Below are 17,412 nucleotides of genomic sequence, written 5' to 3' on the forward strand. Positions count from 1 at the left end.
CGCGTGCCGAACGCTGTATGTGCGAGTGAAAGGGCGTGAGGGGCGCGTCTTTCACGGGGAGTGAACGCACGGCGGAGAACAAACGCGCGTTCTGCGCCGTGCTCGCTTAAGGGCTGCAGAAGTAGGCGTCTCTGTTCTCCTTCACAATCATCATGTATGTAGAGCAAACGCGCCTTCTTCCGACGAGCGAGAGGCCGTGGGGGAGGGGGAGGGAAGGGAGGCGACGTTTAGCTGCGGCACGCAGTGCCTATTTATATCAGAGGCTCCGGCAACAGTCACCAACGCCGCACGCATTTTGAGCGAACGCGGGCAAAACGCCGATGGCGTCGACAACAGTTCTGCGTGTTGCCGATGCTGCTGCATGTCCAAGTTTATACAGCTGATAAAGCTAATATCATTACTCCGTATAGCTCTCTACAAGTTTGCTATCGCAATTGATGCTTCGCCTTTCAGGCGAAACTGCGACAACTTTTTTTTTCCCTCGTCCCAACCACTTATGTGAAACTCCATGTATGTGGTAAATAAATGAACTTGAACTTGCCTAAGCAGCCCAGCGTGTTCAGAGTGGGGTCATCGACACTACGAATCCAAACACTTAAACTCCGCGTACGTCAAGCTATATTCTAATAGGTGGTGTCCAAAACATGGCGTCGATGACGTGTCTCCGACTTTGCAATTGCTTTCGGCGAGTACATTCAGGAAAAGCCTTCGAGATGAGTTTCTATTACTCGGTGGGAGCTGTGTATTCGGCCACCACCTACGAGTGTCATAACGCGTCAGGCTTTATACTTGCGAGCTGGTGTTCACTTCTGCCGAAGATGCCCATTTTTACGCAGCATACAAGCACGCTGCGTCAGTCCCGTGGGGTTCGTGACGGTTTTTTCCCCCGGGGCTGTGCAATTGCTTTCGGCGCATGTAGTTAGTAAAAAGCACGGCCTTCGAAACCATCCACTGGACAAGCTCACCAAGCGACGTCTGCACCAGCTCTGTGTCGTCGAACTCGAGGGCCGGCTCGAAGTCGCAGTCGTGGTTGTCCGGCATGCTGTCGCTGTTCGTAGAGTCACCTGCGTCAGCAACACAAGGTCGGGAAGAGCACCAGTACCACGTTAAATGACACACAGAGTAGCGCGAAACGATCAGTCTAATCACATATGGGTGGGCAGATTGAACAAGATATACCAACAATTACGGTTGAATATTATGCACGAAATTGGAATCAATACACGCGAAGCTTTGTGTGAGTGCATAAATAGTCGAAACACGAGTTTATGTTTATTGAATGTCCGCACAGAAGGCTTTATTCAGGCACTGTCGCAGCGCCATCTGGCGGTAACCCAGCGGCGCGCGTACTCCGCTGTGAATGGTTGGCCTGTAGGGGCAAGGCCGCAGCAAGGTTCGCTTTTAAGAAAGCAGCGACTGCCATACAGCTAGGCAACAACGCCACCAATCGGCACTCGAACAGCGGCCCAGTGGTGCCGTGACTATGCTGCAGATGGCGCTGAATGAGCGCAGCCTGCTTCGAATATCATGCAAAAAGGAAAACAGCGCCAAGTAACGCTACATGCATCGCCTGGGGCATAACTCTCACAGTTCTCAAAGCGGCTTTGGAGCAGGACTGTGGCTTCCTTGCGGGTTTGTTTGCTTTCAAACACAATGCGGAAAGCTCTTTAAGAGCAGAGAATGCAACATTTACGCTGGCGCGCTTTCCAGTCTTCTTTCAAAGAGTTTCCGCAATGTGTTTGAAAGTAAACAAAACCGCAAGGAAGCCACAGTCCTGCTCCAAAGCCGCTTTGAGAACTGTGTTATTGAAGGCGGTGTCTATTCGGTGCCGCTGTCCTGTGGTATGTAGGACAAACAGGAAGATGCATAAATGAGAGATTAAAAGAGCAAGCGATTAGTGGCCACCTAGGTATCCACTTCCGGGATTGTGGTTGCGTTATAGCAAAAAACAAAGTAAGAACAACTATAGCGAAGAAATTCAAGACGCGCTAATAGCATGCCTAAAAGCGTTAGTATGCCCTTTCTGACCCTCTCCCAAAAAGAACTCGATTTTTTGACACACAAGCACGTGCTTCTGACGCAAGTGGATGACGAGAGATAGGGACAAGTGCTACGTTAGTCCTCCTCATTTTATACACGGCTGTCAGTGACGAACCTGTGTAAATCACGGCTACTTCCAAGTAAAAAGAAAACATTATTTTGCCCTGTGTGCGAGTACACGCAACTCACGCACTATACGTGGTGATCGCGGGCTCTGCCACGGAAATGATACTGGCGATCAAATTATTTCTGGATCAAAACTCTGCACGCAATTTGACATCAAAGGAGGCTTTGTTACACGAGTTACATACGCTCGCTGGCCAACAGCTCGCCCTATACGCAGCAACGATGTGTTATCCCAGTGTAAAATAGACGCATCGCTCGAAACACAGGTAGCGACCATAGAATTCGAACGTTAGCTCGTTAAACAGCAAGGCTGCAATTGGGGCTAGTCAGTGTGTCGGATAAGCGCGCTGTCGTGCGCAAAACGAGATCGACTTGAAAACGGAACGGCCCCGCGTGGTGTGCGTTCTCCAAGTCTTGGGGCCGTTCTTCGTTCTGCAAGAAACAGCGTGTTTATTCATTGTTCCGCTAAGCAGGCCTCGCAGTAAAAGGCATGGCATTTGAAGGAACCAATGGCAGCCATCACCGTTTGCGACTCTACTATAGACGCATAGCACGCTCGGCATTTGGACAACACTCGGCACATCAAACGTGAAGCTCCGGAAAATGGAACGAGCAGCAAAATATGTTCCGCACCAACCCAACGTGCGAACTAAAGGTGAAAAACGACAGAGCTCGAAATTCACTATAGTTTCACGGAACACGGGAGACCTGTGGAGCACTTGTTGCTGTCCGCTTAATTAACCCTGCAATGATGCCCAACGTATCATTTGTGAATACGCCGCGCTCGATATCTTTATCATTTACGCGTGGTAAGGTTAACGCGAAGCCTATACTGTTCTTTTTTATGTTGGAGCGAGTGTACAGTGGTGGATAGTTAAGGAGACCAATTGATTACTACGCGAATAAGGCTTTCCGGGCCCCTACAAATGCAATCTCCATGGGTGCAGAAAGAACAAAGTGCTGGAGTTTTCCTCGATGTCCAAGTGTGCTTGGCGTTACAAGAGGTCTCACCTGTGCGTCACTTGAAGAGGCACATCGCTGAAGCAGGCGACATAACAGCGACCCACAATGGCGCCGCACAGCGAGACTCCATTCGCGGACAGCTGCTGTGCCCCGAGCACGCAGCCAGCTGCGACGGCGGAAGCGTCAGCGCAGTGCCGAGACGCCCGCAGTGTGCCGCTCTTCTCGTTTATTTGGCCTCGCTCCGTGGAAGCCCAGCCGCTTCTTTGCTACGTACTGCTGCTCGTCCGGTTTCCTTTCTTCTGCTTATTATTTCATTTATTTTTTCCCTATTACGGTTCATTCAGTCAGAAACGCCCAGGGACATTATATACGGGGAGGCGCAAACAGAGCGAGGGAGGGGCCGCGCACGATTATTTAAACGTTCCGGAGGCTCCCACCTGTGACTCATATGGCAATTCACGAATGCCTTTTACAGAAACAAACAACGAGACGAATCCGAACCTGTCGTGTCGTCTTTTAAAGGTTGAGCCTCAAATCTCTGGTGCAACCGAAATTATCGGTAAAACTTGAAGCGTACAATTCAGTTTGGTTATGTGGTATACAGGGAATCAGAGAGAGACAAAATTGAAAGCCGGACGAGTCTGGTTCCTGTAGCTGAGTTACTGCGAACAGGGTCTCCCGGATGCGTTTAGAGAAACCCGAGTGGTGTCCAGAAGGCGTCCCCTCGGAAACACCGAGAAAACAGCAGTGTCGCAGGACCTGTAAAACGCCTATTGCGACCAGCAGAGCACATGCGCTGCCCACAGCGGACACGGCATGCCTTCCACTTAACTGTCTTATTCGCTTGTATACGCAGTTTGAAACGAGGCTTTCTTTGGCTCTTACCGCGCACTTTGCGTCCACTACAGAGTAACAACTATATCCCGCAGCAATAAGACGTGGCGATAGCCTGCTGCAGGCTTATCGTATATACATCCCGACACCAGTACACATTAAACGTCCTCGAGTGGGATTTACTCCTGTATAGGACGGCATATGTTCCTTTTTTTTTTCTTTAATAAAACGCTTAAAGTTTTTGCGCGGTATGAACAAATGAACTGCTTTGAAGCAGTTTACTACAAGTTCCCTACACCAAGCCGATTATTTAAAGTGGGACGTACTTGCCCCACTAACACCACATTGCCTTTCAAGAACTGAGACGCATATGTCCCACTGACTCTTTAGGGTCAGAATACAAAATTATTTCTCACCACTAACCTCATGAACCAACACTGCCGAAGCTTTTCTTGTGTGGTATAAGTAAATGAGGCGTTTAGAAGTAGTTTGCGACTAATATTACACTTCCGTACAACAAGCCGTTTAGTCTTAAAGGGCCCCTCCCAGAGGCCGAAATTTAGCTGTGGTGCTGCAGTTGTGCACGAGTCTACAACGAACACGTAGGCGCGATAATTTTTCGAAATGGTTCCGTAATAGCGGAGTTACACGCGTTTGATGATCGAAACACGGCCCTCGCTCGTTTCGCTCTTTCCTTCGCTACTCTCCTCGTCGGCTGGTCTCTCCTCCTCGCCGAGCGCTCCTCCAAATGTCACGTGACATACGTCATCGCCAACGCGCTGTCCATTTCCGGTTAAGACACGTCCACGCTAGCGGCAAATATACCGACGGTGAACCGGCCTCCAGTGCCGTAGAACGTCTGCCGCGCGAGAGGTGTCCAAAGTAGACAGCAGTTCGGCCGGCGCACTCCGCGCAGGACGATCGATCAACGGGCCAATCGAGGACCGCAAAGCCTCTGCCACCGGCGACGAAATGCACGGCTACCGACGGGAGACGACCGGCTGCGCTGCAGTGCTCTCATGGCAGCCCACGGCGCCGCTAATATCAGCGTTTCTTCTTTACTGCGAAGAGCGATAACAACGGTAAGAAAATATTGCGGCTTGCGAGCGTCGGTAATTCGTTTCGAAGCGCCGTCCGCTTAAATTTAGCTTTGAAGGGAACCGGAAAAGGCCTAGCGACGATGTCGGCGCCATCGAGTGATTAGCGGCTGTGAGGCCAGTTTGTATGGGTGTTCTGTGGTGAGGTTGCCGCACAAACGAGTCCCCGTCTCATCCTCTCTACGTACGGCAAGGAAGTCTCGCCGTTCGCGAGCAAAACTGCTGTCGAACGGCGGCCTGCGAATGGCAAACGGCGTGCGGCGAGTTACCGTGCCGGTAACGTGCTACCCGCTGTGGCTACCCGCTGTGGCTGCCGTACCAGCCCGTGCTCATGCGAAGCGTGCCGCTATGGACCCTGTGTTGCGAGCACGTCTAGAAAGGCCAACACTGTCACACTCTGTTCGCGCAGCTAATCCGGGCACGACTGTGTTGGATGGAACGCGAGCGATTTGGCACTTGCGTTGCGGGCTGTAATTACCGATTCGCAAGGGCGCACAAACGAGCAACACGACGAGGAAGAGCAGGGAGCGCGCGTACCTGATAGCAGACTAACCGGAAATCGTAGGTCCTTGTTCGACCAATGGGCGCGTAACCGCAGTTGACATGACCAGATGCACCCTGGCGGCATCGTGACGACCGCTGGGGATACCGGAAAGGCCAGGAGAGGAGGACGGCATTGTTTTTTTTTTTTTTTTTTGTGGTGCACCCTGCAGCGTTTGGCATCGTTGATCGTGACGGCATTGTGAACTCGATGCGCGTGTTTATTCGAAATGTTCAAAAATTGTCTGAGGTGGTTTAGGGGCCCCTTAAGAAGTGGGACGTATTTGTTCTACTGACCTTCGAGGGTCGTAATGAAAAAAAAATGTCACAGTTTCGCCCTAAGGGCGAAGCAATGAATGCGATAGCAACACAGCAATGTCATACGAAGTAAGGTGAGCGGCTTTGGTAGCAATATGAATTGTAGTAAACATGCGCTGATTAACTAAGCAGGTGTGCTGCGGCGTAAGTAGACCGACATGAAGAGAGACTCGATGACCACGAGAAGGCGCGTGTGAAACGGTGGTGTTGATGAGAAGCGCTGCCCATGGGCAGCGCGTGCGAAGGGACACACCTGTAGCGCTGCACTGCCGATCCGGGCAGCATTGCATGTGTAGCGTGCGTTGGAAAATGTGGCCCGACTATTACTAACTGTGGTGTGAGCGCGCACAAACAAACATGAATAGATCACACTGAATGACTGCAGACAACGACTGTCAAAACGCTGGCAGCAAGCGCATATACGCCGCAGCGGGCGAAGGTACGTGCGGTCTATCGCTTCAACGGAAACTGAGCGGCGAATGCACAGCGCATAAAGGTCAGAGCCGTGTGGAGATAAGAGACGGTGCGAGCGAGCGACGAGCGCGGTTGTTGGCAAAGTAGAAATGCCCCCCCCCCCCCCCCCCCCGCTTCCTCCGGCGCTCGCTTCCCGCTTCCTTGTTTGCGCGTGGAAGATTGAGTGCGTTCGCTCTCCGTGACAGCGTGCGTCCCCGCACGCTTCCGCTCGGGCATACGACGCGCGGCGAAGATTTTATCTATACGGAACCTCACGGCGACGGCGACGCCGACGGCAGAAATCCGGTGGAAGTGTCCATATAATTGCTATCGCAATAAAATGATACGTAGCCACTTCCCTCGTAAAACGGGCCAAAGCACAACGGAAAAAGTGGCGCTACAACTAGAAAGTGTCCGCTATCAGCATTGCCATATGTTGGGCGTGTTGGTAAACTGACGCCACTGTGCATGGGTTAAATAGGCAGCTGTTTCATGGAAATGAAGTTAACGCGTTGTGTTGTCGTTTCCCTCCTGTCCGCTGGCGCTAAATATGTTTTCTCAAACAGCAGCACATCTACCGAGAAGACATCGACCGTTCATCCCTCTACGACGGTTTCCTTTATCTGCCAGTTGGCGCATCTGTTTCGCGAACGGGCGAGCATCGCAGAAGCCAGTGCAACGCTGTTGGCGCGAAGGAAGACGAACATCGCACGCACTCAATCACCGATGCACGAGATGGGCTCGACCCGTATGTGGTGTTAATCGGCGCCTAATGGGAGCAATAGCGTTTAGGGCCCGGCGTCGCAGAAAATCCGGCGTCGGCAACCGGCGTGTGATCAGCGGGTGGCGGAGAAAATCATCCAACCACATCGACCGCGCAGGCCCTCCACGTGGTGCAAGGTTTTGGTGAACAAAAATTGAGTTTCTCACACTGAAATCCGCCAGAAAAAATGGTAAAGTACGACTTTACCATTCGGCGTTGGATTCGCCGTCGGATTCTTTACCAATCGGCGTCGGATTGTAATTTGAATGTACGAGAAAACCTAATGGTGCTACGAGGAAACTCAAACACAAACCTCTTTTCCAGAATTTCTACCAGACCTGCGCGCGTCGGGGCAATAGCAAGCAATTAATAAAATAAAAAATGTGCTAGGGCCTTCACATTTTAATATAAGACCACTTATATTGCCCCTGGAAAAAAAAAAACGTATTTCCAGAAATTCGTTTCAGTTTAAAAGTGAAGCCGACTTTAAGGGGAACGGTGTAAGCTTGGTCTTTGTAAGCTGGCTTTCCCACGTTCAAGGTTGCAGTGAATGAAGCCTACTTGCCGTATGCGAACGATGCGATGCGAACGGGTCCCGATAACGCTGCCGCGTTCTATTCTTAAGAGCGAAGCTTAAGCGTCCTCCAATTGTTTGTATCCGGTCATACCTCTATTTGCGCAACGTAATTAGTACACGTATTCGCCCGCGCAAAGCGCCCGTGTCCAAGTGGAGTTCGTTGCGTGGCGTGGGTGCCGAACCAAGGCGTCACAACGATCCCTGCAGCCGTCGCGCCGTCGTCGATCACTGGCTGCTGCAGCGTGTCTCGCGATAGAGGCGGCGCGCTAAATAATTCACGATGGCCACGCGCTGTGACGCACTCGAAGGGAGGGCTTCACGGCAGTAGCGCCACTCTGACCGGACGGGGCAACAAAGTGCAAGAAAAGGCCGAACAGACGACGCTTGCCAGCCCCTCCCAGGTGTGGTCTCCTCCCTCCCTCGGCGCCACAAATTATTCACCCGCAGAGCAGCCTCCCGATGGTCGTCCAGGCAGCGCGCACACACCGCCATATGCTCGTACATCCTGGGCGGCGGCAACGCGCGCCTCGTTGGCGCCAACGTCCTACGAAGTGGCGCGGGAGCCGAGGCTCAACACTGCTTCATCGGGAAGGGTCGAGTGCCGAAGGCGACCAATCTCGAAACCCGAGTCGCGCCTGTGGAGATATACTGAGCTTTATATGTACCTAGGCAACTTTGTTGCTGTGGGTTCTACAACAACAAATAAAGGGCTTATTCGATAATAAAAAAGTGAGACAGATGGGGTGCTGCAACGGAGAAGAGTTCAATCGACATTCGCGCCTCTGCACGAATGCTTCGCAGCCGTCTTGCGCAGGCATTCGCTGGCCCCTGTCGATAGGCTCGCGTTAGCGAAGCGTCATTTTCGAACGCTTCGCGAAGACTTCAGAGACATTACAACGGGGTTCGCACACTTATTGGTCTATAGCTGCCGATGCGTCGGGTCCCAAAGAAGAGCGCTAAGGGGGCCGAAACACGGACGATGCCGTCGACGCCCTCCTACATCACCTCGGAACTGCTTACACAAAGTACTTCCTATAATTAAAGTAGCGCTGCTACCGCACCACAAAGTAACGAAAGCACTCGGACGCTTCTTTGAAGACGCTGGCATATAAGTGAGGAATGTGGACTCCACAGTGTGTAATTGCGTGTGTCTCATTCGTGGGTATATACTTGTGTGCTCCAGACACCAGCGGACTTTGTTTGAAAGGAAAACGTTCGAGAGACGAGACTTGTACGCTTAGTGTCGATACGAACATAAAAAATAAAGAAAATGAATTCGGGCCCGCGATGATGTGGTGCAACCTGTCTACTTGCACGAGAGCCCGATGGTCCCAGCGCCAACTACAGTCGAACCCGGAAATATCGAATCTGAAGGGGATCACAAAAAATTTGGATATATCGGTAATTCGACCAAATAATAGGCCGTGAGGCAAACGGCGGCTTACCGACTGGTGCGTCCGAGCGGCGCTAAGTTACTGCACGCAACTCACAAAAAGAAAAGCAAGCACACTTTATTTACCTGCGAAAAAATTGCTGGATCACTTTCAACTTGATTGCAAAGTCGAAGTTGATTCTTTTCTTTACACTTGCAGCGGGCATCGCTCGCGGAACTCACGGATAGGCACTCAACTCCCACAACGACGCCACAAAAATGAGAATGTTGTCGTTCGAGGTAGCGCGCGCGGGCTATAGCCGAATAGCTCCACTGACTGCACACACGACCCACTGTCCATTCTCTTCTGCCAGAGGACCTTAAAGTACACAACGAAGCGCACCTTGAGGTCGGCGTGGCGCCGCATTCGATATATCGAATGTGCTGGTGAACGGACGATACGCGCACACCAGCCATTTGCATGGGATTTTCAAGGGGATTTTACAGCTGTTCGATATACACCATAATTGGTTATATGTGGGTTCGATATATCCCGGTACCTCTCTCAGACGCCGCGCAGCACATCTGCCCAAAAGCAAACGGGCCAGTTACCACAGACGTTGGAAATGGAAAAGGGCGAATAACCGTCTTCCGCGTCCTCTGTATGTGCGCACCATGTGCCTCCCTCGACAAGCATCGCCTTCGTGACGTCACTCCGCCTCGCAATGTTCATTCGCACAAACTGCTGCTGCCAGCATTCCGGCATATACTATACATCTTCTGAACGCTGCCCTCCACAGACATCGCATTACACTGAAGATGTGCGGTGCACAAACAAGCATTGCGTGGGGTTACACACGTTGCGTAGGACGACGGCAAAGACAGTACTGCGCGAGTTTTGCACCATTCCTCTTAACTGTGTTGTCTGTTTGAAAACGTCTCGTGTTTCCCAAAGCGTACTTACGCTCTAGGCTGTTCTTCTCCCGCCAGAAGTGAAGACTGCTTCGCTTCGCGTAGATGTGCGTTGGACCCGCATTATCATTCTTTCATCTCGTATTACAAATCAAGTGAGAAGCCGGAGTCGTCGCCATCAAAAAGCGACCACAACTCCCCTTATTTTTTCCCTCTCAATAATAAAATAAAGAAAAAAAATAAGCCCTTCCTCTGTCAAGACAATGAGGGTAAGCGAAGCTTGTGGCAAAACGACGCTGTCGCAGGCGTTTCGCTTCGTTTGTCTTAAACTCAGGGTCGGCGGCTCTTCGCTGACGTTTCCTCTGGCCTTCGGAAGCCCTCACGCTAGAATCGGCCTATCGACGACGAGCCCTTTCTCGAGCGAGTTCGCGGCGCCTTGCTCAAACGCAGCCTGCTCACCGGCGGAACGCACCACCATCGCCGAAACAGATCTGAGGCGGAGCGTGCGCCAACCCCCTTTCCTTCCCTTTCCCTCCCCGCGACACACCAAACGACCCTGATTGGTCGCGCGCATTACGTGATCCGGCACCGGTGTAGCGTTCCCCGCACGCTCTACTCTGGGAGCAGCCGGGTTTTCTTTCTTTTCTTCTCTGAGTCTTTCCTTCCTTCTTTCTTTCTTGTCCGTGGCTCATACGCGCATATCCAATGCGTGTATGCGCCACACGTGATTTATTTCTTTCTTCCTTTCTTTCCTGTCCCTGGCTCATATCCCCCCTATCCCTGGCTCATGCCCACATATCTAATGCAGGTATGCGCCACACGTGATTTTATTACCGTTAATCATGACGCAACTGGCGAGCATGTGATGTTACTGATCTCATGACCTATCAGTCATGTTAGTCATACATTCGTACCTTCCCTGCATGCCAATTTTGGTGTATACCAAGTGAACGAGACGCCGCGAGTTTTCGAGAGGTTTTCAATAGGGTTTTAGCATGACACCACTACCACCGCCGCCGACACTTATGAGGCCAGACAAGCTTCGCTGTAAAAAAAAGCCGGCAGATCCCACGCCCTGTAGGAATCGATGTTATGCGAAGCAGTGTGCGGGGAGCCTACCAAGTTAACGAAACGACCATGAGAGCACCAAGACGTAGGCGGCTGTTTCATGACCTACATGACACGCATGTCATGATATTCATGTCATGAGTTCTCAGGAGTCCCTTTAACTACACCTAAGAGACCTGAAGGTCGTAAGTTCGAATCCTACTCCAGTCCACTACATTTTCAGGCATGGAGTGGTGCCTGACACCGGCAAGAAAAAAATATATTGCCGAGAGTTAGTGCGGCTATACTAGTTCAGGTGCAACCAAGCTAGGAAGGCTCACCAAGCTTCATCAAAGTCACTCCCTCACCTGAAGAGGTATTGGCTTCCCCGGCGCAGTATTCGGCCACTACCTCCCTCATGACTCCGACAATTAACCCATGGCCCTCAGTCCCCAGAGGCTGCGGAGCACCTGACCAAGGCGGCGGTCAGACCTGCTACGCGGCAGAGGGTGCTAAGAATCTCAGGGTCCGGACAGGCCGCCAATGGAAACTGAACCTGGCAACGTTCAACACGCTCACCTTATGGAGTGAGGCTAGCTTAGCAGGACTATTTGAAGAATTATCAGGCATTGCCTGGGATATTCTTGGCCTTAGTGAGGTTAGAAGAACTGGTGAGGCTTACACAGTGCTGACTAACGGTCAGTCCTCTGCTACAGAGGTCTTCCAGATAAGAGAGAATCCGGGGCAGGATTTCTAGTCCATAACAACATAACGGGCAACATTAATGAATTCTACAGCATTAATGAGAGGGTAGCAGTCGTCGTAATAAAGCTGAATAGGAGGTACAAAATGAAGGTAGTACTAGCCTACGAACCAACGTCTAGTCACGATGATGAAGAAATAGAACAGTTTTATGAAGATGTTGAATTAGCAGCGAGAAAGGTGCAAACTCAGTATACTGTAGTCATGGGCGCCTTCAATGCAAAAGTGGGCAAAAAGCAGGTTGGTGAGCAAGCAATTGGCAACTGCGGCATCGATTCTACGAACACTTGAGGAGAGATGTTGGTAGAATTCGCGGAAAGGAATAGGCTCCGAATAATGAATACATTCTTCAGGAAGCGCAGCAACAGAAAGTGGACCTGGAAAAGCCCTAATGGAGAAACAAGGGATGAAATAGATGTCATACTCTCTGCCGATCCAAGCATAGTGCCGGATGTAGAAGTGTTAGGTAAGGTAAAGTGCAGTGACCATAGGTTAGTGAGGTCTAGGATTTCACTCAATTTGAAGAGAGAAATAGTGAAATTAGTCAAGAGGAAACAAGCCAACCTAGAGGCAGTAAGGGTAAAAGCAGACCAATTCAGGCTGGTGCTCGCAAACAAATATGCAGCTTTAGAAAAGAAAGATAAAGAAAACATAGAGGTAATGAATGAAACCGAAACTATGTTGATCTCAGAAGCAGCAATTAAAGTGGGAGGTAAGCCACCAAGGCAACCAGTAGGTATAAGGTCCCCCAAGAAACAAAGGACCTAATAAAGAAACGACAAAACATGAAAATGTCCAACTCAAGAGATCAGATAGACTTCGCTGAACTGTCAAAACTGATCAACAAGAAGAAAGTAAGGGATATTCGAAATTATAACGTGGGAAATATTGAGGAAGCCGTAAAATATGGGCGCAGCATTAAATCAGTAAGAAGAAAGCTTGGCATAGGACAAGGCAAGATGTATGCACTGAAAGATAAGCATGGTAATATCATCAGCAATTTCGATGACATAGTAAAAGCAGCGGAAGAATTCTATACTGGCCTGTACAGTGCCCAAAACAGCCAAGCTACTTTTAGTCGAAATAGTGATGAACCGGATACAGAGGCCCCTTTTATAACTAGCGATGAAGTTAGAAGGGCCTTGAAAGACATGACCAGGGGAAAAGCTGCTGGAGAAGATGGAATAACAGTAGATTTAATGAAAGATGGAGGAGATATCATGCTTGAAAACCTTGCGGCCCTTTATACGCAATGCCTCACAAGTTCAAATGTACCAGAAAGTTGGAAGAACGCCCACATTATACTAATCCATAAGAAGGGAGAGGTTAAAGAATTGAAGAATTATAAACCCATTAGCTTTCTTTCAGTATTGTATAAAATATTCACCAAGATCATTTCGAATTGAATCAGGGCAACACTTGACTTCAGCCAACGACGAGAACAGGCTGGCTTCAGGAAGGGATATTCTACGATGGATCATATCCATGTCATCAATCACGTAATCGAGAAATCTGCGGAGTACAATCAACCTCTCTATATGGCTTTCATAGATTATGAAAATGCATTTGATTCAGTAGAGATACCAGCAGTCATATAGGCATTGCGTAATCAAGGGGTAAAGGAAGCATACGCGAATATCTTAGCAAACATCAAGGATTCCACAGCTACCTTGGTTCTCCACAAGAAAAGTAGAAAGTTACCTATCAAGAAAGGGGTCCCAGGCAAGGAGACACAATCTCTCCAATGCTATTCACAGCATGGTTAGAAGCAGTATTCAAGCTCTTAGACTGGGAAGGCTTAAGAGTGAGGATCAACGGCGAATATCTCAGCAACCTTCGGTTTGCAGATGACATTGTCCTATTCAGCAATAACAGGGACGAATTACTGCAAATGATTGAAGACCTTCATCGAGAAAGTGTAAGAATTGGGTTGGAGATGAATATGCAGAAGACAAAGATAATGTTCAATAGCCTGGCAAGGGAACAAGAATTCAGGATCGCCAGTCAGCCTCTAGAGTCTGTAAAGGAGTACGTTTATCTAGGTCAATTACTCACAGGGGACCCTGATCACGAGAAAGAAATTTACAGAAGAATAAAATTGGGTTGGAGTGCATACGGCAGGCATAGCCAAATCCTGACCGGGAGTTTACCACTGTCGTTGAAAAGAAAAGTGTACAATCATTGCATTCTACCGGTGCTAACATATGGGGCAGAAACTTGGAGGTTAACAAAGAAGCTCGAGAACAAGTTAAGGACCGCACAAAGAGGGATGGAACGAAAAATCTTAGGACTAACGTTAAGAGACAGGAAGAGAGCGGTATGGATCAGAGAACAAACGGGGATAGTCGATATTCCAGTTGACCTTAAAGGGGTTGAGACACCAAATTTTGAGGGTATAAAAGGCCTGCTGTAGGCTTCCTCTGTATGAAAGGACACTCAACATGAAGTGTTGGACACAGCGAACGTTTAAAATATATTTTAATTCGCTTCCAAAGAGTGCCTAAATGCTCGTTCTCGCGATCAAGACCCATCGCTAGCGCGATTAACATCGACGTCACTGTGTTGGAAGCGTAACGCGTTTTAGTGACGTCATACCACATTAGAGTGACGTGCACTGAGCGGTGACCCACAGCACGAGGCAAGCCTCGAGAGCCTCGGGTCTAGAGTGCAGTATAAGCTGCATCGGACGCAGACGCAGAGTCGGAATCGGAGCTGCCGCAGCTAGCGATGGCAACTGTCGGCGTGGGTTTGTTTGCTTGCGCTGGTACAAAACGTGTGTGCGAGAGCAGACGATGCAGCAGTGCGTGCGTCACAGCCTTGTGGGCCCACGTGACCAAGCTTCCTAGCCAGTGACGTCACTGTCTAACTCGGCGCCGAGAAACCGAAACCGAAAATGGTGCACATAAATAATGCGATATTGAATTATTTACCGGGAATATATGAACCTTCCAGCGTGTATCATGCTTTCTGGAGCAATAAGAAACGTTTGAAACAAACAACGCGCAAGCCACCAATTTGATGTCTCAACCCCTTTAAGCGGAAAAAATGGAGCTGGGCAGGCCATGTAATGCGTAGGATGGATATCCGGTGGGCCATTAGAGTTACAGAATGGATACCAAGAGAAGGGAAGCGCAATCGAGGATGGCAGAAAACTAGGTGGAGTGATGAAGTTAGGAAATTCGCAGGCGCAAGTTGGAATCAGCTAGCGCAAGACAGGGGTAATGGGAGATCGCAGGGGGAGGCCTTCGTCCTGCAGTGGACATAAAATATAGGCTGATGATGATGATGATGATGATGAAGAAGAGACCTTAAGGTGAAAGCCATAGTCATGCTCAAAACTGTGACTTCCACCATCAACCTTTAGCCTTTTTCTTCACTTGGTACCACGTCCGAACCCATTCCATTGATTTTTGAGTCTTAATCTTTTTTCGCGGAGTCATTCTCATTTTTGCTGAGTCATGGTCATGACTATATGACTTCTACCACCATCAATTAGTGTTTCCTTCACTTAGTACCTACGTCATAACCCAATGCAGTGGCTTTTGAGTGTTATATTATAATCTTTTTTTCGCTGAGTCATTGACGTTCTTGCAGAGTCATGCTCATGAATATGATTTCTACCACCATCCTTTAGTGTTTCCTTCACTATAGTGCCACGTCCGAACCAATTCCAGTGGTTTTTGAGTGTTAATCTTTTTTCGCTGAGTCATCGTCATTTTTGGTGAGTCATGCTCATGACTATTACTTCTACCAGCATCCTTTAGTGTTTCCATCACTTAGTGCCCACGTCCAAACCTATTCCACTGATTTCTGAGCGTTAGTCTTTTTTGCTGGGTCATTGTCATGACCTACATGACACGCATGTCATGACATTTATGTCATGACCTATCACACATATTCCTCATACACTGCTGTCATACTATGCCAATTTTGGTACGTACCAAGTTGACGAAACGACCATGAGAGCACCAGGAAGTAGGCGGCTGTTTCATGACCTACATGACACGCATGTCATGACATATCATTTATGTTCATCATATACTCTTGTCATAGTATGCCAATTTTTGTTCATACAGAGTTAACGAAACGACCACGAGAGCACAAAGATGTAGGCGGCTATCTGATAGATAGATAGATAGATAGATAGATAGATAGATAGATAGATAGATAGATAGATAGATAGATAGATAGATAGATAGATACTGTCGTAGTAGCAAATGTTCGCGAAGAAATGCTTCGCATTTAAAACAAGAAAGGTTTCGAAGCTTTCGGCCAGTGGGGGTACGCATGCTGTTGCTCGTCCCGCAAGTGTGGCTGCGACACCAACGCCTCAAGTCAGAAAGGACGCTTGCACGGTATATATCCTCCTGCAGTATACACGAGGCTGTAATACACCTGCGGGGGCGTAAAGACAGGTGGCGACAACACCCTCAAGTTCCCGCACCACGACGCCGTGGATTAACTAACAGCCTCTCTCTCTCTCTCTCTCTCTATATATATATATATATATATATATATACACCTCGGCCAGTATGACGATATATATATATATATATATATATATATATATATATATATATATTGTCAGCATTATTCATACGTTTCATATTCTCATCTGTACATACTCATCATCACCGTTTTGGGGCCTGGTAGCGGGCTCTCGCTCGAGAGAATAAAGGAGAGTCTGACTAAACCTTGTCTCGCAAGTGGTGGAGTGTGCTGTCCGGTTCCTTCGTCCTCTCGCTGCCGGTCTCTCTCCAGCTTCACTTACGCTACATCCCTGGAGCTCCGCTCGGGTCGCCGCCTCTACCAACTGCACTCGACCATGTCTCAAGAACAGCAGGCCACTATACCGCGACATCCACCTTGCCTGCTCCGGCGGGAACCCTTGCTTGCACGGTCACCACCCCTCAGAAGGATCCACCGGTGTTTGCTGGACTTCCCGGTGAAGACGTTGAAGACTGGTTGGAGCTATATGAGCGCGTGAGTGACTTTAACCACTGGAACGAATCTGAAAAACTTAGGCACGTCGCCTTCTACCTCACCGGCGTTGCAAGAACTTGGTTTTATAACCATGAGCTCGATTTCGTCAACTGGACCACGTTTAAACACCACCTACGCCAGATTTTCGCGAACTCTTCTGTCCGCTCCGATATTGCCAAGAAGAAGCTTGCTGAGCGTGTCCAGCGCCCGGGCGAGTCGTACACTTCGTACATCGAGGACGTGCTCACGCTCTGCCGCCGCGTGAACACCTCGATGCCAGAGAGTGACCGTGTACGCCACCTGCTCAAGGGTATTGGGACGCTGGCATTCAATGCTCTTGTAGTGCTGAACCCCACTACCATCGCTGACATTATCAGTACGTGTCAGCGCCTCGATGAGCTTAATATGCTCCGCTTACACCCTGACACTTCTGATTTCAAGGCATCCTACTTCCGCCGCTTCATCAGTCATTTTGCTGCCATGGCGTCACCGCTGCACAAGTTGCTGACGTCGGGCACTGCTCTCACTTGGACAGACGACTGCGAGCTTTCTTTCCAAGCCCTCAAGCAAGCCTTGACGTCCGACCCCGTCCTGTCACATCGATGAGAACGCACCAATGTGTTTG

General features: G+C 49.5%; 1 protein-coding gene across 3 annotated transcripts in view; it reads right to left on the bottom strand.

Moving 5' to 3' along the window:
• The window catches only part of LOC119465099 (rho GTPase-activating protein 1), a 262,330-nt gene that overhangs the window by 132,687 nt on the left and 112,231 nt on the right, over positions 1-17,412 (bottom strand). For all 3 annotated transcript variants that reach the window (XM_049656190.1, XM_049656191.1, XM_037725901.2), the window contains exon 2: positions 966-1,064. In XM_049656190.1, coding sequence (XP_049512147.1) covers positions 966-1,064 — 99 coding nt within the window. The remainder of the gene's footprint in view (positions 1-965; positions 1,065-17,412) is intronic.

The sequence above is a fragment of the Dermacentor silvarum genome, chromosome 9, assembly GCF_013339745.2.
Source record: "Dermacentor silvarum isolate Dsil-2018 chromosome 9, BIME_Dsil_1.4, whole genome shotgun sequence".
Lineage (NCBI taxonomy): Eukaryota > Metazoa > Arthropoda > Arachnida > Ixodida > Ixodidae > Dermacentor > Dermacentor silvarum.